Raw genomic sequence first — 24,517 nt, 5'->3', positions numbered from 1 at the left:
CCACAAAACAGTTGTGAAACCGAGCGAAACGTTGGATTACAGTTGCGCATGATTGCGCAACAGTTATCCTCGTTTTCAAAGCTCGTCATAAAACGGTCGTAAAAGATCAATTTAAACACTCTGTCTCAATCCAGTAAGGCTTTAGGAACACTGGACCCAGATCTAAATATTAACCCTATTCAAGCATTGAGGCTAGCATCCATTGGAGCTTTTAAAGAGGAACATTTAATCGCTTGTTAGTTTTTTTAGATCAAAAACACGTGCAAACAAATAAATGTGACAAGCTCTGTCTCATGGGAGAAATCTTTTAGCATTTAACCCATGTTTGGGAGGTCACACGTTTCTCACGTGCAGGGCTGTAATGAGGATTGCAATTTTTAATGAGGCCCCGGTTGCAGAAATGTGAACCACTTCATATATCAAACAGCATGACAATGTACTACACTAATAGCTAGGTTCTTATTTGTTTTTGTTTTTTTAACCTATTTTTGATATATTCTGCTCACACTCTGTCTGTCTAAGTCTAATTGAGTTTTTTACTTAGTGTAGAGTTTTTTTTGTTAATTTTGTTTTGGACTCTCATCCACTCCTTTTCTCAATTGCGTGATAGCTATCATTAATTGCAAAAAAACAACATTAGTGTAAGTGGAAAGATGCAAAGACATAAACCTAGCATGTTACTGAATAGGGCAAATCCTATAATCCCATCACCAAAGTCAAAACACAATTAATAAGGGGGAAAAAAGCAATAACCAACAGGAAAAGGTTGTTATAACGTAATCATTATAACTAAACAATAATCAAACTTTGTGAAGAAATAAAGGAACCACCTGATCATCTAGTATTAGTGATAACTCTAATGTACCTTGTCAAAACTGACCATATGTGCTTCCTCCTTCAACTGTTACCACAAAGATGAAGGTAAAGATGAAGGTAAACCAGTGTATAGGTGTATTTTCCCTTCACTTAAACTAAGAGACCCAAACCTGCTCCAGCATGACAATGCCCCTGTGCAGAAAAAGCCATCTCCATTAATATACATGTGTTCGAGTGGAAGTTCTTGAGTGACCTGCTGTAGAGCTCTGACCTCAACTCTATTGAAAACCATTGGGATGAATTTAAATATTGACAGCAATCCCAAGGCTTCCTCACCTCACCTTTATCAGTACCTGACTTTCTAACGGTCTTGCAGCTGAATGAGCACAAATCTCCACAAACGTACTAAAAATTCTGGAGGAACATCTTCCCAGAATATTTAATAACATTCGCTGATTGTCTTAAATTCTTCCTCTTGTCCAGAATGGTGTTCTTATGTTATGTTTGTGTTCTTTAGATATGCCTTTGGTTTACATATGCTTTTGGTTTGTCTTAGTTTTAGTCCCCCCCAGCCCCTGTCCTGTCTTGTCATTGGTCTGTTTCATAATGTGTGCACCCACTCTGTGTTCAGCTCCTGGTAGTTATTGTTACCAAGGTGTCTGCTGTTTTTTGCTCATGTTTCTGTTGCTAGTTTCAATCCAAATTGTTGCCTGTTTAAAGTCACTAGAGCAAAACAGTTCCAGTAGCCTTTCAGGCCTGTAACTGTAAAACTCCAGTTAAAGAGGCTTTTGTGAGCATTAATTGCTCTGAAGGGAGCCCAAAGTGGGAATGCTGCACACGACTGGGATGAACTGGAATGTATTTTAAATAGAGCTTTTTAAATAATTCCAGGTTTGTGAATTAAGTTCAAACCCTGAGCCTGAACTTTTCATGAATTAGAGAAAAGAAAAGAAGTGGAGAATGTAGCTCTACACTACTGTTTTACATTAAAGATGTTATTACTTCTGCAATTCAGATGTGATGGGTTCCTTGGAGCCTTGAACCCACACTTGTTGGTCTTATTCTCTCAGAATAAGTTTATTACAGGGGCAGATATTATTGTTGTTGTTTTTTTTGCTTAGGCTAGAACTAACGCCAGATGGGGCATACATACTCAGAAGGAGCAGTGAGCCCTGGTATTGCCCCTTCCCTTTTGGTGGTGTGTGGAAGGTCAGGGGTTCACATCACCCCCATCTTTGACCTTCTTCCTACAAGTTGATCTTTAATCCTGCTGTTTTGGAAATGGAAGGCTTGATTACATGGCCTTTTGTTTAACAGTAATACAAACAGTCAATCTTGTAGAATCACCACCACCACCACCACCAACAACAACAACAACAACAACAATAATAATTATAATAATAATACTAATAGAATAATCTCCTGCCTCTTGTACCCTTGTAGCTTTCTTAATATGGATTTGTTTCTATATGGAAAAATAACTGTAATTGTGAAATTATAGGAATAAAATTGTCTCTGATAAATCATCTGTAATAATTCCATACTAATTATTTTGTACTAAACTAGTATAACTCTTTACAACCTTTTTTAAGGTTAAATTAATAGTGCATAAACGACTAATTATTAACTATTACTATTTAATATTTGTTATGAAATGTAATTCATGTAATAACACAATTCACTGAGGTGTATGCTATGTTTTATTTAATTATTATTCTAAATTTAACAGTAATATATTGCACTAGGTGGTTAAAAGATCTATCTTTTTTTTATACCCTATTAGAACAGAATTTTGCATTGACTGCGTTCATTGCTTTATGATTACACAATTAAATATTTATGGAATGTGAAAATACTTACGTGTGGATTTCTGAGTTAAAATACTGCTGTGTGGTGTTTACATGACTGTCTGAACAATCTTATACCTGCTACACAGCAGCTTAAACAAGACTGAGAAAAAAAGCCCACTTTTGAAACACTGCTCTGAAGAGTTCATGGTTCTCTGTAATTTGTCAGAGACAGTGGAAAGTCTGTCAGCTGTAATTGGAAAAAAGATGAGCATTGACTGCTAAAGTCTTCACCTCCACCATGGCTAATCATACAGTAGCTAGTTCTTATTCTCTGCTCTTTCTTTCTCAGTTTTTGTCTCTCAGGTATTTCAACTCATAGTGTTGACAGGAAGTTTTATGTTGGCTATGTGGAGAATTGTTTATATTCTGTTAAATATATTTATTATATATATATATATATATATATATATATATATATATATATATATATATATATATATATATATATATATATATATATACTTTTCTTTTTTCACTGAGTGGCCTAAGGAGATTCAACTCAGTCAGAAATGCTAATTAGCAGTGCGCTGTATTGATGTTGTGCATTATTCTCAGCGAACAGACAATCTGTCCCAGTGTTGTCTGTGTTTCGAAGTTCTGCAGCGATTTTAAGATTCTTGTCACATAGCAGGCTGTGTGTATTCCCCACAAGCTACAGACACAAAGAGCTTGTGTACAAAGCTCTATTTAAACACACCACTCTCATTTAGTCTGATGTCGCTTCACATGACTGGTGCCGTATTTGATTTTGGAACGTCTGACTTCTTGTCATCATTCATGTGTCATTCAATTTCACATTAAAGAACAGTTTGAAAGCTATCTTGTTTAATACGCTTTGCATTACATTGTTTTGATGTAAAAAAAAAAATTGATTTGTTTCAGATCTTCCCCTTGACAAATCACTGGTGCCTAGAATGATACAAAACATAATAAGGTGAAATGTTCAGGAGCAATCTTCCCAGTTGTAACACCATATTTAGCATGTTGAGTCTTCGGGTTTGGCCGCTTGGTTGGGTGTCAGGTTTGTGATTGCGGCGGGCTAGTGAGAGCTTTCAGGGGCTCTCCAGTCAGTGAGTTCCTTTTGCTTTTGTTTCATGGCAAGCAGGATTTCCTTCCTTCCTGGCCCTCCCCTGCTTTACATTGTGCTCTGTGCTTCCTGTGCTGTCGCTCCTTTCCAGAGCTTTGGCAAAGAAGTAAAACAAGTTACTCAATGAATCAAAATCCATTTGTGAATCAAATTTTGTTTTTCCTAAACAATCAAGAAGTATCATAAAAGTACTATTAGAAGTGTTATTATATTTGATGGACTGGTTGGATCCTTGAATCACATCTTTCAGTGCAATCTCATACCTATTAGTGTGTTTGCTGATGCTGAATCAGCAAAATTAGGTCCCAAATTCTTTTTTGGGAAATTGTGGGAGGCTTGTATATGACTGAAAATGTACCTCTTATTCATTGGTCAAGCATTGGCGACTGTGTGTAAAAATCATAAAATCACCTGTACTGTTGTAAAATATAACATAAAATCACCTTCACTGTTATAAAATATTTCATGTAGCACCTGGGCCTAAAATTTTCACTTAATCACCAGGTCCAAATCTACACATTAAATATAATATTTTTGCAGCCCTACATCTCTCTCCTTTTGTTCAGTTCACATTTGTGGCTCAAGCATGCAGTCCAATATGTGGCATATAAACTATATGGATAAACGTATTGGGTCACCCGACCTTTTCTGCCATATGTGGTTCTTCTCCAAACTTTTACCACAAAGCTGGAGGCACACAATTTACATATGACCAGGTGTCTGCAAACCTTTGGCAATATAGTGTTTATGTCTCATATTGTTCATTTGGGCTGATTCAGAGTTGAAACTTAAGATTTGAATTCTCAGGCCACTTGTCCAGGGGCTCGTGTTTTATGGTCATCTCCTTAATTTGACCACTTTAGTTCTTCATGTGCCTTCATGAACCATACTGAGGAGGAAGCCTCAACAGTGCGTATGTCAATGCACCACTATTCTCCCAAATGAATAGAATGCCTGTGTAGCCTCTTATGCCAGCTGCCCTTCCCTTTGACAGGTGTTCACTTAGAGGGACATCAATGGCCACTTGTGAGGTTTCCATGTTACGTGAAATGGGCATTAATGCTCACCAGGTATATTCAAAAAACATTAATTTTGGTTTAACCTACTGCTTGAACGATCAATGGCTCAGGATGGGATCCAGGACAAATCAATTGGATAGCTCATCAAGTTCGATCTCTGGTTTTGGCTGACTTACAGGGTGCCATCAACATGTCTCTTCCTGTAGTCTGTGCTCTTTCAGCCAGAACGGATAGAGCCTGGCGTGCTGGATGGGTTAGCAAAGGCCACTGTTTCTTCCCACATACAAAGATGGCATTGAGCCCAGAACCCTTCGAAGGGGTCTTTTCCTGGCCTGTCCTATTTTCATTCCCATTCAGACCTGTCTCTAAGGACTTACAAAAAACTTCTTGGGGTTCTTTCACAACTTGCAGCATCCAATTTTCTGACAGGGATTGGGGATAAAGAATCAAAGACAACAGTTCAAAGGAAAGTCAAAACCTCCATAGAGCTTGTTGCAGGAAACGTGGGTCATTTATAGTTAGCAAGGTTCTGATTAGAAGCAAACTAATGACAGTGGCAGTATTTTGGTAAAGACTGACTAAAACATGGTCATGCTGAAAGCCCAGCTTAGTCAGCATGACCAACCTACAGGCCCTAGCCAATTATGGGACTGCATAATCAGCTTTGGAGTAAATATATAGTGCATTGCTGATGCATATTTAGTAGGATTTGCTGACTCTTGTACTGAATTCTATTATTCGGGGCTTTTGTTGATCATCAACCCTGCTTTTAAAGTGTGTAATTGGAGAATGTGTGGTGAAAATTTTATTTTTACTTCCTGAATCCTTATTTAGAGGTGTTTCTTTTTATTACAAAAGCTTTTGAAAAAGAAACTAGAGGAAGAACAAAATTAAAATGCAGAGCATTGTTAAGACCCAAATCTCTTCCTTTGTTCAAACACTTAGTGACTAAGAAGCAAGTATATATATAATGTATGTGATGGTATTTTTATCAATGTTTACACACTATCACTTTCAAAATAGTCCCTTTGCACAGCGATACAGTGCTCTCAGCGATCCTGACGCGTCTAAAATGGGCCCTGAAAGTATTCTTTTTGTCAAACCTTCTGCTATTTGCCCTAAACCTCCTCAATGGTGGCAAAATGGCGACCTTTGAGCAGGATCCTTATTTAAGGGAAGAGGGTAAAGTCTGCAGGAGCCAAATCTGGTGAGTAGTGTTGTTGCAGAACTGAGATGATGTGGATCGTTCTTTTATGATCATCATGCACAAGTTGATGAATGGTTTTGTCGTCTTCGGGGGTTGAGATAATGTCTATCAGGCTTTTTCTACATACATGAAATCACAGACACCTGTGATTGGCCAGTGTCACTGTGATTGACAGGGGAGAGATGAGAGAAAGGCTAATTTTGGTCTGCTGGTTCGCAGCCACGAATAACTGCAGCATAGTTAGGATTTTAACTTCCTTGTAATTAGAGGCAATTTTCTGTTTGTGCCATGGTGAGGTTTTACTTTTATTTACTTTTTTACTTACAAGAGATGCACACAATTGTCATTTGACAACTGGTATTACAATTGAGATGAATGACATCTGTTAGATATAAATTCTTCTTGTTATCCTCTGTCTTCCATATTTTTTTATAACACCTCATGCTAATGTCATATATGAAAATACTCATAAAATGATTGGGATTTGAACTTTACTGTAATTGGGGTATTTTACTCATAACAATGCAACATTTTGACCAGGAAGCATAAACAAAGGCAAAGGCATCTGTCATACTATGGTGCATTTATTTATACTGAAAGATGTTAAGGATGCCTGTATCAAAGTTCCATTATCATTTCACCCAAATCTGATTTTCAACATTTGCAAAATGCTTTTTTAAAGCATCTCCAAGGACACCTAAGATGTGGTGGACATGATCTCAAATATATTTCTACTCAGCCCTTCCTGTGGATGTCTCCCAGGATTGTAGCTACATTGTGCAGGGACTGAGACAAATCAGTCCTGGTCTGGTGCTGTCAGGAGCCATGCTAAAAGACAGCGTTGTCTCCTGGTGGTGGTCTGTGCATGCAGAGAGCATGATGGCATTCCTGTGTTGTTGAAGCAGCGCAGAAACCGGGCTGATAAATGAGTATTTTCCTCCACAGGAAGAAAATCAACACCCATTTCCTGTCCGGTGCAGGCGCGTGGGGGAAATCTCATCTGTTTATTTCCATAAGAATGTGCACTTTTTATCGTTAAATCTTTGAAATCTTGAGTGTTGTGTTTGATGTGTCATGAATTTCTTTTTAAATCAAATCCTACACACTGCACTGATTTACTGTCCCAGCCCAAGCCCACATGTGTAAAGACAGGAACGTAAACTGACACCTGCTGCTATCGTCTCATAAAGAAGTCGCAAAAACATGTGGTTTATATCCTGTTTTGTCTGGAAGTGACAGATGATCTTTGTTTTGCGGTCGATAGCCATTTTGGCATGTTTACTCTACTCAGGAGAGAGCATGAACTTCACATACCTATCACCTTACTCATAACATTTCCTTTGCAAAGACCTGAGAAGCCCTAGAACTCGGTTTTTCCTAGGAGTTCAAGACCTCATTTCAGAATATAAAACAGCACACACACACTCACCTGCTTGTTGCTTTGCTTTCACACTCCAGCGGCTTCATTAAGCCCTGCAAACGCGGTCTCTTTGCATTATCAGCCGGCTCGCTCCCATTCGATAAGGGTGAAATTGTTGTCTCTACGGATTGTTAATCACACAAAGAAAAATTGTTCATTAAAATGCATTTACCAGCAAGCATAACAAAGTCATTTCAATTTGAAACACTTGCTGAGTCTTGGAAAAAAAAGGTTCTGAACTAATTAAAACAACAAAGAACCAGTGAAACATCTTCAAACAAATGCGGACTGCTTCTAATTATCATATTTACAATCTGAACAGAATGTACTGGTGTCCCTGTTTATGAATCCGGTTATGAACTCATGTAACATGTTACATAACCGGTTCATGTATAAAAAAAACAAAAAAAAACAAAACACATGAAAAGATTCTTGCAATGGAAATAGGGAAAAAATGGCAGACAAATGTGTTATTTAGGATTTAAAAAAGAAGGCAATTCTTATAAGAACATGGCCGACCATGTGGTGGTAGATCATCGGTTAAGGCCATCAACGTTGGAACAGAAGGTCATGAGTTACAATCCCACCACCACCAAGTTAACACTTTTGGGCCCTTGAGCAAGGCCCTTTACCCTCAGTTGTCAGTAGCTCTGGATAAGGGTGTCTGCCAAATGCTATTCAGGGTTCATCCATTGAATCTGGATTCCTTGATGAGAAATGATTTGATGAAATTTGCTTTTTAACATAAGATCATATTGTTTATTTTCAGACCTCATGACAAATAATTGTTTTGCTTCATTTAGTTCCACAGTGAATTGGGGTGAATATTGTTGCGATTCCGATTTTGTATTCATAAAATAGTTTGGGAAAGTTTATAGGACTGTGGTGAGACCTGAGTTGTTGTATGGTTTAGAGACAGTGGCATTGAGTAAAAGACAGGAGGTGGAGCTGGAGGTAGCAGAGCTGAAGATGTTGAGGTTTTCGTTGGGAGTGACGACGATGGACAGGATTAGAAATGAGTTTATTAGAGAGACAACGCATGAAGGATGTTTTGGAGACAAGGTGAGAGAGGCGAGATTGAGATGGTTTGGACATGTGCAGAGGAGGGACATGGGGTAGGAAGGAGGAAAAGAGGAAGGCCAAAGAGGAGGTTTATGGATGTGGTGAGGGAAGACATGCAGGTAGTTGGTTTGAAACAAGCAGATGTACAGGACAGAGGGGAATGGAGACGGATGATCTGCTGTGGTGGTGGAAGAAGAAGAAGAAAATAGTTGGGGTATATTGTTCATTGCCTGGTCTCTTTCAGTTCTTAGAAAATATCTAAATATAATTGAGGGCATAAATACTAATGCACTTTGCTCAGGCTTTTAATATACACAATATAAACAAATGTATTAAGACCCCTCACTTTTCAACTATATGTGCACTTTGAAGGATGTCTTTGAAGGTGCTAGGTTAGAAATTTTTCTTTCACTTGAACTAGGAGACCCAAACCTGTTCCAGCATTATAATCTGCACAAAGCTAGCTCCATGAAGATATGGGTTACATTGATTAGAGTGAAAGATCTTTTGCTATAGAGCTTTAACTCTATCAAACACCTTTTAGATGAATGTGAAGGCTGACTGAACCCCAGGCCTCCTCACCTCACCTCCATGAGTACCTGACTTTACTAACACCCTTGTGGCTAATGAACACAAATCTCCACTAACACACTCCAAAATCTAGTGAAAAATCTTCCCAGAAGAATGGAGGTTATTATAATAACAAATGGGAATTAAATGTGTAATGGGATGTTCAAAAAGCACATACATATCTTATGATTAGGTGTCTACCAACTTTTGTCCATACACAGTATTAATCTGTACAGTATAATATCTCTTGTGATTAACTCACATTTGGGGATGTTGTTGTGTCAAGAACACAATGTGTTTTCCTTTTTTATTTTTGTCTGTTCCATTCACTATCACATTCGTGTTCTTAGAAAGAGACTCAGATACCAAGTACAGGAGAAAGAGACCTTCCGGTTATTATGATATTAAGCCTGTGGAATGCAAGAGAATTTGGTGAAGAAGGGATGTGTTGCATAACATGCTTCGATTTCCTTTTACCAGGCTTCAGCAAACATGAGAATTGAAAAACACAGTATTAAACTGTACTTTATACATTATATCTACAAAAGTTTACAATCCTAAAGAATTTGGAGAATTTATTTTTACTTTTATAAAACATATTTTTCACCTCAACAGTGCAGGTGTAAGAACATGTGTGTGGCGATTTAAGAAAGCCAGGATTTGCTTGACCACCATTTTTCCAGGCATGGTAAAAATATTATGTTTAGCTTTGACTATGATCTGAGAAAAGCTTCAGAGTTTTGAGGTAGTTAGTCGTCTGGCCTGTGACTAATAAATATTGGATTTCCTGTGAAACTTCCACACAGAATTTGGCCGAGTGAAGCATTTCTTTGTGAGTGTGTGTGTGAAGTCTATTTGGATAGTCTGCCAGGACAGGATGCCCATGAGGTGTTGTTTCGTTTTACTCAAAACCACTTTGGGATTTTTTTTCCCTTTTTGATGCTTTGTGTTGGTCTGTCTCCATGGTTCTAACCAGAGTCCTATTCAAGTTTACAAAAATTGGAATTTCTTTCTGTCTGAAGATAAAACTAAGAACAAAAAGTCCATTGTCAGATGTATACCAGCCTGGGATTTCCACCAAGCTGTCGAAAGTCGCATTGTTTTCCTGTTCCACATTCCAAAACTATACTGGCAAGTTGATTGCTGGGAAGCCTGCTTCTGATTGTGCTTGTCTCAAACAAGTGGTGGTTCCTGAACTGAGCACATCCGGTCATGAAATGAGCTGTCCATATTTGAACACAACGCTATTTGGGAGCATGTGCTTCTTATCAGTGCTCTGATATTCATGGTCCCTTTCTGAGGTCCACAGACAGACAGGAAACTTGTGCTTAGCTCCACCACAGTCTCCACAGTTTATAGCTTGAGTCTTAGGATTGATAATATTGTGGGTCTTTGAAAACACTGTACAGCTGCTTTCATTAGTGCAGTGGTGCTTTTAGTAGACAGACTCTGACAGAACATTTTGGACCTAAACCATTGATACATTATATGGGGAAATTATTTGTGGACACAAATAGATAAATATGTTACAATTGCATTGTAAAGCCCTGTACAGAAACGATTCGGTATGAATACGTGTACCGTTTTATTATTATTATTCAAATTTAACACATAAATAACAATGCCAATCCTGTTCCAGCACGATAATGTGTGCCAAACAAGCTCCATGATGATATTTTGCCAAAGCTGGTGTAAAAGAACTTGTGCATCCTGCATAGAGCCCTGACCTCATCCCCCACTAAAGATCTTCAAGATAAACTGTAACACTACCTGCATCCAATTCCTTTTCACCCAACATCAGTTCCTGACCTCATTAATGTTCATGTATCTGAATGAACATATGATCAGAAATTTGAGATTCAATCTAGAAAGTGATGTTTAAAGAGCACATAAACACTGGTGCAAAATTCATATTCCAGAGGTAACATGAGGTGTCCAAATGAACCCCATCCATGTTTTCACAACTGGCAACCCTTGGACCATCTTTCTTTCATTAACCTGAGTTAACATGACATCAGACTGATCATCCTACTCATCCCGGGCCAGAATCTGTTGTTTGATGAAAGAAGGGATTTGCCTACTCTACAATCAATTGCAGACGAGTCTTACACTACACAATCTTGATCACCAAATCCTACAGCACTCTTTCATTCTGTCTGTCATTGACTTTTCATTCTAACTGGGATATTTTGCTTGCGAAATAATTTTGTTGCTGGTCAGATACAATATTTTTTCTGCTGTGATTGTTCTGGTCGATTCACAGATGTGCCAAATGTACCTGTGTCTGAAAAAACTTCTTACGTCATTAAACGATTTATTTCTCTGGTGTAACATTATGATCTTTGGCAAGATATTTAGCCTTAATCCTTATTCCCAAGTGGCCCAAATATGTATTGGAATTTACACCGATCAGGTATAACATTATGACTTATAACATTATGATGAAGTGAAGTGAATAACACTGATTATCTCTCCATAATAACACCTGTTAGTGGGTGGGATATATTTATTAGGCATCAAGTGAACATTTGTTTCTTACATTTGATTTGCTAGAAGCAGGAAAAATGGGCAAGCATAAGGATATGCGTGAGTTTGACCAAATTGTGACGTCTAGACGACTGGGTCAAAGCATCTCCAAAACTGCTGCTCCAGGCTTGCAGTGGTCAGTATCTATCATAAGTGGTCTAAGGAAGAAACAAGGTGGCCAATACTCATAGATGCATGTGGGGAGCGAAGGCTAGCCCGTGTGGTCCGATCCAACTGACGAGTTCTGCCGCTCAGATTGTTGAAGAAGTTAATGCTTTGCCACATAGCACAGTTTCTAAAGGTCAATCAAACCTGAACTTAGAACAGCAACTCTTAATATTTAGTCAAGTCTTTGCCTTGGCAATTCTATTATCATTACGTTTTGCTTAGAGTGGGGATTGAAGTTGGAATTGAAATGCAATTGTTGAAATATGCGAGCCACTTGTAATCAGTAAATTCGCTGCTCTCTAATTAGCGCGCCAGCCCAAGAGACTTCCCCTGTTAATTTGGCCATGTACGTGTACTGGAAGATTGTAGAAGGTGTTTACGATAGAGACGCAATCAGGAGATCTTGACATCTCTGACATGCTAACAGGAAACGCTTTAGATTATTTAGTGTCATTAAAGTTTGAAGGAAGGCGAAGCAGGAAGACTTTTCTCATAAGGTCATAAGGTTTTCATGTCATAAGATGTCCCTGTATATATATATATACTCATTAGATCCGTCACTGTTGATCAGAATACAGTTCTTTCTCCTCAATAGATTTTGCTTTTGCTTTACACTGACAGTGTGTTTCTGGTTCAAGAAAAGTTCAATCTATCAGGGTTTCTTGTTGTTCTCAACAATGTTTATTATATAACATGGACATTCTAACATTCTTATATTGGGCTTCATTTGATCTTAGTGGATACAAACAAATGTATTCATCCAAAACTATTTACATGTGGTAAAATGCATAAATGAAGGTTTGTGCAGTAGGAAAGTGTGTACATTATTTTAAAGATTTGATTTTAATTATACTGTATTTCAATTGCAAACAAAAATGTTCTGTCATTTAATATTAATGATTTGAAAGAGAGCAATCCAAAAGAAATCCATAATGCTGTAATGGCTGAGCTGCATAACTGGAAACTATGGATATTCTGTATATTATATGGGTGGCAAAGTTTTATCAACATACGAGTCCAAACAAAATGTGCTGTACAGTAAATCTTCAGTTTGACAGACACAAAACGAGGCTACAAAATGTTTAGTTACAGTGTGGCCATATGTATGTGGACAGTGACCCTGTTGGCTTGGTATACCACTACAGTGCTCTTTGAAATGCAGTGATTGAAGTGTCGATATTCAGCTTTAAATAAAATTTCAAAATTAATTGGACAAACAAAGATCATTTACATTTTAAATGCTTCCAGTTCAAAATGGACTCAAAACTGACTCAAATCCTTTGCAGTCAGTTAATACCTGAAGTCTGGAACCCATGCATTTGGGTTTAAATGGACAGTTTTCTCCCTTAAGATGCTTCAGTTGCATGTGACACCTCTATGGACTGCATGATCTGATGAGGTCTCATGAACAGCCACCAAATACAGCACTTGAAATCAAATTCAGACCTTTTATCTTCTTCATTTGTCTTGAAGTAAGGAGGAAACAGGCCACATCTAGGTAATCCTCAAGTGTCCAAGTTATTTTGAGCCTGTGAAAATGGTAGTGGAAGCGGTAGCTATAACTCTATATTTATTCCATTGCAATGTACACACCTCTGCATATTAACAGTTTGTCCAAATACTTTTGGACCTGGCGTAATGTTCAGGTAATATTTCCGTAATGTTGCCACTGATTGCAGTGAACTAAATCATCATTATCCCAAGTAGGAATGTTATTAATGATACAAGTGTAACCCTGTTAACAATGCAACAGGTTTAATTTGACCACTTACAGCCAGTAAAGATTAGAAAGAAACAGGTTTTTTTTTTTTTTTTTTTTTTTCATTAAAACCTAAAAAAGGACAAAGCTAGTCGCTCCTGACTGTTTGTAATGAAACAGGCGGCTTGCTTTTTTTGCTAGCTGTGCAGATGGGAACGTGCAGTGCTGATAAAATAAGAACAGATAACGCTTTCCTCATGCAACTATTCGTCTTGTCAGCGTTCTGAGACTTTGCAAGATGATTTATTTGGTTTGCTGACTTCCTGAGCTTTGGGACGAAGCAGTTTGTTTTGAACAATTCAACCTCCCAGTCTTTTCATTATTTAACAGTGTAGGATTGTTTTTTTTATTTATATATATATATATATATATATTCATGAAATGTTTCAAACTTTGAGCAAATGAAGTCCTGCTGTAGTTAGTTTTTGCTTTGTAAATGTCCTTGTTCCGTAAATTTTCGGACCTGATGGATTTCGTAGGAGGCGTACTGACATTTGTTTAGCGTTCTCTTATTTCTACATAAATAACAATTCCTGCTTTTTTCTGTTTGCAATAAAAAATAAAAACAGGTATTCCTGCATCGCCTTAACCAGTATGCTGTGGCTAAAATGGATAAGAACATCACAGAGGAGATGGTTAAGGTGAGTTTGCTAATTAAACTCTTTTTTTTTTTTTTTTTCTAAGTATGTCCCCACCATGAACATTGCTTTTAGTGAAGTTCAGTAAAACGCTGCAAACTGCGATGAAATCCAGCCCATATTTCAGCTGAAAATAGTTTTGTACGTGTTTTGTAAGAGCGGTGGGATGACACGGGAAGCAGCTGGAGTTTATTTTAGCTGGAGGGGGTGGGGGGTATGGGGGGGTAACGAGCTTGTCGCAAGGCCATGGCTTAGAGCGCTAGTGACGCAGAGTGCTTGCTTACTCTGGGGCATAAACATGGAATCCGTATCTCCTGCTTGTTTTGGCTCGTACGTGAGCATCAATGTTGGAGGATGTGATGCTCACGTGTTGAAGCTGTGGGTCACGCAAAGGTTACGGTTATCGAATATCAAATAAAGAAGGCGCCATATACGCTGTCTGGACCGATCCTTTCAGTCTTGGTTTAATGCTTCTTGCGTTTGACAATTGGTTTTATTACGCTATGCAGAAAACCAGTCAATCTCTGCGCATAACAGTACAGAATAATCGACACGTTTATAGCAAAAAAAAAAAACTTTCTGAAAGACAATAATGCCGTTTTGTACAATATATAGCTATATAATTCATCGTCTTCCACATGCCCTTCCACCAGGTGTTGTTCTCCAACCTGGAGGAGATCCAGTGTGTGCACAGAGACTTCCTCTCCATGGTAGAGGAGATGCTCCAGCCAGACCCCCACCCGCACCACGAAGTGGGACGCTGCTTCCTACACTTTGTGAGTCTCTGCGATCACACACATGCTGACCTTGCGCTTCTTTTTATCTCAGTTTCTGCCTTTCCTGTTCCTGTTCTCTTTACTTACCCATTGGAATAAAGTGTAAAACAGGAATCATCAACTGGTAGTGGCCGCCACAGATCTGTACTCTAGACCACTTTTCTAAACATGGACTGTGTGTCACTGTCACTGCTTGTCCAATCAAATGCATGTATGTACATGATCTAAATATAAGACTAGTTTTAGAGACTAGCTTCCACACCAGTACAGCAAAAAAGGATTTTGCACTCATTTGCTTTGATGTTTCACTCCGGACTGATGTCTGATTATCGCCTATTGTTTACACCAAAAACAGAACGTAAATTATATTTTTTCTAGTCATAACCTAATTTAAAATGTAATTGCTGCTACTGTACTATATTACAGTATACAGTATATTACAGTATACTATACTACTTAATACTCAAAGTATATAATAGCTCACTCATACCAACTGCTGATTGGTTTGCTTTTAGCTACAAGGTGGTATCAAAATGTTTTAAGACTAACGGTGCATTACCATGTCTGCGATTTAATCACAGACAGCAAGTTAGAACTTAGAGCAAACATCAAATTCTACATGAAACTGGGCAAATATACCACAGAGACATTTGACATGACATACGTTTGACATACGGTGACACTGCAACTAGACATTCGAGGTGTTTTGAGCGGCAAGAACATCACTGAACCAGACCTCAAAGAACCCCCGAAAAGGCCAAAACCAACTTGCGCATGCTAATCATTGGAGAACAATCCATGCGATCTCACTTCCACACCCACACTACTCGCCAGATTTGGCTCCTGCTGACTTCGGCCTCTTCGTGAAGATGGAGATCCGGCTCAAAGGTCGCCCTTTTGACACTATTGCGGAGATCCAGTGCGAATAGCAGAAAGTGCTTGACAAGATTCGAAAAGAAGACTTCCAGGATACATTCCAGAAGTGGCAGTAACGCTGGGAGCGCTGTATTCCTGTGTAAGGGGACTATTTTGAAGGTGATAGTGTGTGAATGTAGATAAATTAAGTACTTTCTTGTAAACAGAGCTGGTTTTGAAACTTTTTGATACCACCTCGTAATTACTTGAAACCACCTAAACTTACAGCAGATGGTATAAGTGAATGTCGTGCCATTCACTTGCTTTTTAGCTTGGATGCAAATCATTTCCAGGCGGTATAGCCTTGTTTTAATACCGTACACAAGCGACATCCAAAAGCACGACTAAAGATTATCCCCACCCTCTTTGCACTGAAATCCCTGCAGTCATTTTACAATCAAAAATTATTTCTAGTTTGTACTTCACCATTTTGGCAACTTTGAGGACTTTTTCCCCAAATAATTGACTTCTGTTATACTATATTTTTCTAAGCACAATACACAATACCCACTTCCGCACATCCTATGCTGTGAGAGTTTGGTGTTCCAAAGAGTCCCGCTTCTGCTGTTTCATTGAATTATAGCGTGACCAAAAAAATAGAAATCCGTTTGAAAAGCCACATGTTTTATAACAAAGTGTGTGGAGAGGATGAATTTGTGGGTGCAGCTGCAGCTGCAGGGTTCTGTTCTGTCCCTTTGTGAGACCTCGTTTTTTCTTATCCCCATCCCTTTGTACTCTCTCGTGGGAGGGTTATCTATTGACGCAAAAATAAAACTTTCATGGTACATTCCTTGTGTATGCGATATATCCCATGGGTCCTTTGGACAAAAAAAACATTCAAAGATTGTTTTTCAAGAAGAGCCATATTGAAAATGGAATATTATTAGAGAACTTGACGGGTTAAAATACGTACCACAAAATGTCAGGATTTTCTAGGTAACACAGCTTATAAGGGTTTCAGAAAACAACATCAGTATGCATCTTTTTTTTATAACTATAACATGTATTCATGGTTAAACATCTGGACAATCCATCACTGAGGGCACTTTACAATCTCTAATCTACGATCCTATACTTAGACAGGTGGTTTCGGTGCACTAATTTACATTATTAGACCTCCCGTGAGCCATAATAACACCAAGAAGTTATATAGACATTTCCTCTGAGGTAAAAAATGGTGTGCCAACCATCACTTAAAATATAATTCAGCAATCACAAAAAAAGATTTACTCCTATTTTTGAAAATAAGAATAGTACAGACCCTGTATACACCTGACCACAGCGAATATCCTCTATTCTGACTGTGCATAACTTTTCATGACTTGCGTCCATCTTTAGAGGGCCAGGTTTCAGATTTACGATGAGTATTGTGGAAACCACGAGAAAGCCCAAAGGCTGCTGCTGGAGCTCAACAAGATCAGAAGTGTTCGCACGTGTCTTCTGGTAAGTATTAGTTTCAAATTCACGCACCCAAAAAAATTTATCTCAACCACTTATTGCTCTATAAAAATGGATACACATTTAAAATTATACACTATAGAAAATTCTTGCCAATTTTCCTTTGTTGGGAAAAGATATTCATCCTTCATCCACCAAACTCACACTAGCACACTAGCCAATCATGTCTTCAATTATCTGTAAAATTTATTTGTGGGTTTGAGCCAACCTTTGGATTAAAATCTAATAGCCAAGATTTTTTTCTATCTTTTCCACTTGCTATGATCTTTCCATCATTTATCTGATTTTTAAATATTTTAGGTGTAGTAATACTAATGGAAAATAAGAACCAGGTATGCTGCATCTTATGGGTCTTGACTTTAAGAACATTGGTGTTCCATAAAGCTTCTGAAAATCTGGTTCGCCACAATACACAGAGGTTGAGCCTGGTCTCTGGTCACTTTGCACACTTCTTCATTCCATTATTGTGTATACTGTTTGTTTTATTGTGCTGTTCTTTGATTCTAGTTTTCTCATTTCTTTCCCATTTCGGTTCTTTCCTGGCTGTGTCTAATTAATCTGCTTTGTTCTAGCTTTTTTTTTTTTTTACATGGTATTTTATTGTTTTTTTGTGGGATTAATTGTTTTCTTTGTATGTGTTTTACTACCCTTAAGTTCTGATTCTTAGGTTCTCTGTTTGGATCGCATGCTCTAGTACATAATTCTGTTTATTTGTATTGAGTTATTCATTTTTTCTGGCCATTGTTGATACACATATTGATTTATGGTTTGATCTCCAAGGCTCTTCCGTTTGGTTTTTGTTCTCTTTGTCCCACTACTGTTCTCTTGAATTGGTTCTCTCATTGGTTCTCAGCTCTTCGGACCTCAGCTTTTTGTCTTTCTCAGTTTTGAACTTTGTGTGCTCCTGAAATGTTTCCTGTAATCATTGCTACTTGGTTCAGTTCGGTTCCCAAATTATTACTATTTAGTTATTTTTCACTTGTCATGGGTTACAGTATGTGTAGGCTCTTATTGGTCATTACTCACTGTTATGACTTCATGCAAAGTTCTTTCTGTTGGCTCTTTGGCTCTATTTTTGCTCTCACTGTTTCAGTTTTTATTTTTCTGGTATTTTCTTCATTGGTAGAACTGCATGCTGTTGGGAGGCAGAAAGAACACAGAGGTCCCTTTAGAAGGCTACTTGGTGGCTCCCATTCAGAGGATCTGCAAGTATCCTCTTCTACTCAGAGTAAGTGTAAATCTGCTTATTTTCCTTGTTATAGCAGGCTGAACTTCTGCCCAGTGGCAGTAAACTAGACTTAAACAAGTGGTTTATAAAAGAAGAGGTTTAGACTATTGTGTTTTTCTTTTTTTTTTAATTGCCTTTTTACAAACCTATGACCTAAGAGAATAGATCTTAATTTACTTCATTAGTTACAGTATACACAAAGCACCCATCAATAAAAAACTCTGTCAAACTCTAGCAGTCAAGGAATCCACAAGCAACCAATTTTTTCTAAGCATTTAGAGATGAGCCAATGAAACTAAAAGTCTTATCCAGGAGCCCTGAAGTTCTATAATATTTCCTGACTTAAACTGTCTCATCAAGCCAACTCCATCTGAGGCTTTCCATGTTTCAAAGTAAACAGACCTCTTCTACTGACACTGAACTTATTTTTTGAACCAGAAAATTTTCTTCTACACACCCTTGAGCGCTAGTTTTGCGTAACAAAACCGCAAAACTCCAGTTTTCTCCAGTTCTTTCATGTCCTTGAAGTTTGCATTTGAAATCTCACAGCTGGAAAAGATAAGGGCTCTCGCTAAACATTTGTGATAGTGATCTATATCCCCTTTCTGCAAATCGGAGTTAAGATGAAATGCTGGAAGTTGCTGTGTTTAGCCTGGGTGTAGAGGTGACGTTCCTTCATGGTGGACGAGTTGAGAAGGGGATTAGAGTAATATGATTTTTATCCCAGATTCGCTGTCATAGACAAGTCAAAACAAGCATCCTCGCTTCACCTACATCAGTATTGTACCTGGCTTTACTAACACCCTTGTGTCTAAATGAGCACAAATCTCCACAAACCCACTCCAAAATCTAGTGGAACTTCTTCCCAAAAGAGTGGAGATTATTTTTTTTTACAGAAAATGGGAAATAAATGTGGAGTGGGATGTACAAGTAGCATATTTGGTGGGCCATGTCTCCACAAACTTTTGTTTTTATAGTGTGTCTTAATGTACTGCGCAAAAAATAAATAATAATGAATTTGACTTGTTATAGGAACATTATGGATTTCAAGCAGGAACTTGTCATGTGGTTAAGATCTGAATCTTTTCTCTCCAAATCTTTACATTCCAACATCTAGTGGACAATTTTCCTCCTCTGTATTTTTATTTATCCCCTTACAAAGAAATTAACAGTTTAGAATCTTTATGGTATGTTTATTTTATCAGATTTTATTATTCATTTTATTATTGGACTTGGCCATGGTGGTGGAGAGGTTTGAATAGAAAAGAGGTTGATTCTGTGACTGGTGTCTTTTATTCACATAACGAGTTGACATTAGGAGAACTTTCCTAAAGGGACAGGACAAATTTGGGTCTGTGGAATTCAGAATTCATGCTAATTTGGTAAGGGATCAAAAGATTATTTCACTCGATTAAATACAAACTCTTTCTGTTAAAATAAACCTACCATAAAAATTCTTGACTGTTCGTTTCTTTTGTAAGGGGATAAATTTACAAAATCAGCAGCCGATCAAATAATTATTTCCCCCCCGTAACATGAATATACACATATGAGACTGTGTGTATGTTTCCAGGAACTGCTAAAAAGAACACCAAAGAAGCACAACGACTACTCCATGGTGCACGAGTCCCTCCAAGTCATGAAGGCTGTGTGTTCGAGCATCAATGAAGCCAAGAGACAGATGGAGAAGCTGGAGGTGCTGGAAGAATGGCAGTCGCACATTGAGGGTTGGGAGGTACGTCCATCATTGAGCCGAAACTGCTGATCACACACAGATGTTTCCGAGAAAAACTTCCTAGGAAAAGGAGGAAAAAAACAGAATTTGTTTTTTCTGGAACATGCAAGAACCGTCTTTTCATTCGTAACAGGATTCGTAGGATGAAAAAAAAAACAAGGGGTTTTATTTTACCACCTGAACTTTTGTGAAATGTGGATTTAGCTTGTATACCATTATGGAATGCAGTCAGATTGTGTGAAATGTGGGTGTAATAGAAAATGTATCTTGACTGGTGCCATAAACGTACAGCATTATGAGCGTGGAAGAAATAGTAATATCTTCTCTGAAGGACTTCCTGTAAAGACTGAAGATGCTGGTCTCACAGATAATTGCGCTTCGTAAATGATTGCAGTGTTTAGATGTCACAATGATGTGTAATTTGTGTTCTTTTCACTTTGGTTGCTGCATGTGCTACTAGATAATAAGAAGATTTGCTGCATGTTGATTTGACATGATCAGTTGAATTATCATGTTTTTTTTTTTTATACTTAAGCACAATTGGCTACTAGTTGCATACAAAATACACTATATGACAAATTTTTGTGGACATCTAACCACAAGATTCCATTCCACATTCAGACCCAATTTGCTGTTATAATATCCTTCACAATTCTGAAAGATTTTACAGTAGATTCTGGTGTTTGCTTGTGGAGATTTGTGCTTATTAAGCCACAAGGGTGTTATTAAAGTCTGATGTAGGTGAAGTGAAGAGACCTGGGGTTCTGTCAGCGTGCACATTCATTCCAAAGGTGATCAATAGGGTTGTGTACAGAGAATTTTAATGCTGCAACAGGTTTTTTGCTAACAAACATATAAATTAAATATGCAATAAAGTAGAAAAATCCTAAAAAAGATTGCTAGCAAACTTTAAGCCATTTTCATTACCAGCTTGCTGACAAACATATGGTTTTAGTTACAGAATTGCTAAATCTAATGTTGGCTAGATGGCTAGCAAGCATGGCTAATAGGTTTCATCAAAATAAAAATTATTCTTGTTAGCTTTCTAGTAAACCTGGCTCCTGATTTTAATTACTGTTTAATTACTACACAATAAACAGGTTTATCAATAATGACCTAGCATTGTTCAGATGTCATATGAGCACACTGGTTTCCTGCTAGCATAACACAACTTTAGCTAGTTTAGTTAGTTTTATAATACTTTTATGTTTTTACTGTTAGATATTTTTAGGTTCCACATTACATGCTAATGATTTTTTAATGAATGTGGCTAAAATCTGATTTTGCTCACATGTTTTTAGCAGATTTCGCTCTATAAAGAAAGGCGCTGGAAAACAAAAGCTCGTGTTGAGCTAGTGCATGTTGAAGTGATCTGGGGCAAGTTTTCTGTCCACATAAACTGCTGTAAAAAACATACCGCACAATCCAAAACAGTCTGTTATGTTTTTATAAGGCGTTGTGGAGTGGCTTTTTTTAAAAGATTTTTGAGAATGAGTTTGGCTTCTTCATTTAGTTTGAATATGTTGCGTGAAAGATGTGTTTTTTTGTTTTTTTATAAACATATTCCCTAAGAGCTGCCTCGCCTGTTCTTGTAGGCAAAAAATAATTAAACTTCACAAGTCCAAGGCTTAAATGGCTGAAATGTACTTTTAAGCGTACTGCTCCCAAAATAGCTTTTATAAAGCAGTTTGGAAGCCGATTCGCTACTCGTTTTAGTCATTGCTGGTTCCTGAATGGCAGTATGCCTGAGTGTTACACCAGATTGTAAATGAAAATTTGTGTGTGTGTGTGTGTGTGTGTGTGTGTGTGTGTTTGCTACAAACACAATCCGCTCAAAAGCAGTCACGTTTGTAGTTTTGCGTCTTGCTGCTTTTATTAATTGCCAGCCTTTTAGCTCTGTCTGCTTCTAAAATATTCTATACAGTCACTCCATTAAGCTTCACTGTCTACACGCTGAGGGTGTGGGTGGAAGGGCGGAGTGCTATGGGATGTGTGTGTGTTCAAGTAAGTGAGTGAGTGAGTAGGAGCGAGTCATTATTTCCATCCTGCCTTCCAGAGACAGATGACTGCTTGTTAGCGCTGACCCGAAACACAGCTGTATGTCCTCAGCAGTCATGCAGGCTAACCGAGTGGGCTACATAGAGACGCAGGGGACATCTTCCTTGCAGTTAAATACCCCACGCTACTTCTTTACCAGCACTTGAACAAAAAAAACTAGACGTGAATGCTGTAGGTTGTGCAAAAAAGTTGCAAAATTAATGTTTCCAAAGCATCCTGGATCCGTTACTTTGATAGTACTGATGAACAGAACCATTTACTGTTGTTCTTCTTGTAGATTTTGACAGGATTTGCTCCATTTAAGCAATTTTCTGGGATTTGAATCAAGACAAAGAACAAAAACCTGAGCTAGCTTACTAGCTTATTGGCTTACTGGCCTGTTAGCGGGTTAACTAGCCAATTTTACACCACTTGAGTTGTCATTTAGTTTATTTATAGCTGATAGAATGCAGATGTGACAAATAAAATTGAGCTGAATCAGACACAGACGGGGAGAGGTTCCAAAAATTGTTTTGGCATACTGTAAATGAAACAGATATGTGTGTGTGTGTGTTTGTGTGTAACAGATATAAATGGGATACAAAATAAAATTAGTGAAAAATGGCTGTTTATGTGTGTTGTGTGAGAAATGTTTCTTTCAGACAGACAGAAAGAAAGACAGGGAGAAAACAGCAGGCTGTAATGCTCACTTCCTCTCAGCATTGTGTATTTTTTTCCTTTTACCTCTAATGATTGATTCCCAACAAGTAAAAAGCGAACGCTACAGAGATGTTTCTATCTTTCCCCTACTCTCTAAAAGAGAGTTATACGACTTGGCCTTGTCCCAATCCAAGCTTTGTAAAGTCACGATTCGTGGATTCAACTCTGAGCTTTCAGAATCCATTCGCATGCCATGGAGAAAGACATTTCTCAGCCAAATATCTCCTCTGTGATTATTGAGGATCAGCATTTAAATTTTTTTTTCGCAAACTAATACTTTTCCTTGCACTATTTTAGGGCTCCAATATGACAGACAGCTGCACGGAGATGCTGATGCAAGGCGTGCTGCTGAAGATCTCAGCTGGGAACATCCAGGAGCGAGTGTTCTTCCTATTCGACAACCTACTGGTCTACTGCAAGAAGAAGAACAGGTGAGGCTCATAGCTTTATGGGCAGTATCTTCCTGACGTAGAAGGGATCCTTTCTGGAGACATTTGTGTTTTTGGCAGGCGTTTGAAGAACAGCAAAGCAGCTACCGAGGGCCCGAGGTACCAGTTCCGCGGACGAATCAACACCGAGGTGATGGAGGTGGAAAATGTGGATGATGGTACAGGTGAGTGTGTTAGAGGATACACAACATGTGGGGTTTATTTTAATAATTTTTTCAAGAAACAAGGAAAAATAGTTTTTTGGACTGAAAAGGAAGAAACAAAACATTTGTTCACTGACTGCACTCCATGCCTTTTCACCCTACATAAGTATCTGACAAATCTCCACAAGAACTGTACAAAATCAAGTGGAACATCTTCCCAGAAGAGTGGTGGTTATTATAACAGCAAATAGGGACTAAATATGGAATGGGGATGTTTAAAAAGCACATAACAAGCTTCTTCCACAAACTATTGCCTACATGTAATGTATATATTTGTTAGGGGTTTTTTTTGTTTGTTTGTTTGTTTTTTTACAAATGTGTGTGTAAATATGCATGCCAAATTTAATAATCTTATTACCAAAATATAATTTTTTCTATCATTTTCAACAAACTCAAAATGAAATGTTGCACTTTTATTCCCATTTCTAATTTAAAGGATATTCTCGAGGATTGACCAATTAGTAGTTAGTTATTTTATTCTATTTTAATTGTTTTTTTTTTTTTTTTTTGTGAATTTGATGAGTTTATACTAAAAATGTTTTTTGTTTATCTGTTTATTTTTATTTTTACATTTTTTTATTAATTTATTTATATAATTTTCATCATACAAGAATCAACTATGTTGAAGCTGTATATTTGGCATTTTTAATAGCGAAGGCTGGTCCGTGTGGTCCGATCCAACAGATGAGCACTTGTAGCTCAAACTACTGAAGGAGGTAATGCTGTTAATGCTCAACAGGTCAGAACTGATTTAGCAGCAAAAGAGGGACCAAAACAATATTAAGCGAAGTGGTGTACATCCTCTGATAAAGCCTCATTTTCATAAATCAATGTACATTTTTAAAACGCTTTGCATGTCAAAGTACTAATGAAA

At 37.8% G+C, this 24,517-nt stretch overlaps 1 protein-coding gene across 1 annotated transcript in view; it reads left to right on the top strand.

The window, feature by feature from the left end:
• The window catches only part of prex2 (phosphatidylinositol-3,4,5-trisphosphate-dependent Rac exchange factor 2), a 91,608-nt gene that overhangs the window by 4,437 nt on the left and 62,654 nt on the right, over window positions 1-24,517 (top strand). Inside the window, exons 2-8 of the mRNA XM_046833456.1 lie at window positions 14,054-14,125; window positions 14,776-14,898; window positions 17,152-17,256; window positions 18,398-18,499; window positions 20,073-20,234; window positions 23,289-23,422; window positions 23,501-23,604. Coding sequence (XP_046689412.1) covers window positions 14,054-14,125; window positions 14,776-14,898; window positions 17,152-17,256; window positions 18,398-18,499; window positions 20,073-20,234; window positions 23,289-23,422; window positions 23,501-23,604 — 802 coding nt within the window. The remainder of the gene's footprint in view (window positions 1-14,053; window positions 14,126-14,775; window positions 14,899-17,151; window positions 17,257-18,397; window positions 18,500-20,072; window positions 20,235-23,288; window positions 23,423-23,500; window positions 23,605-24,517) is intronic.

The sequence above is a fragment of the Silurus meridionalis genome, chromosome 21 (assembly GCF_014805685.1).
Source record: "Silurus meridionalis isolate SWU-2019-XX chromosome 21, ASM1480568v1, whole genome shotgun sequence".
In the NCBI taxonomy this organism is placed as follows: Eukaryota; Metazoa; Chordata; class Actinopteri; order Siluriformes; family Siluridae; genus Silurus; species Silurus meridionalis.
The sequence above is the reverse complement of the archived record's forward strand: the minus strand, read 5'-3'. Positions and strand labels throughout refer to the sequence as shown.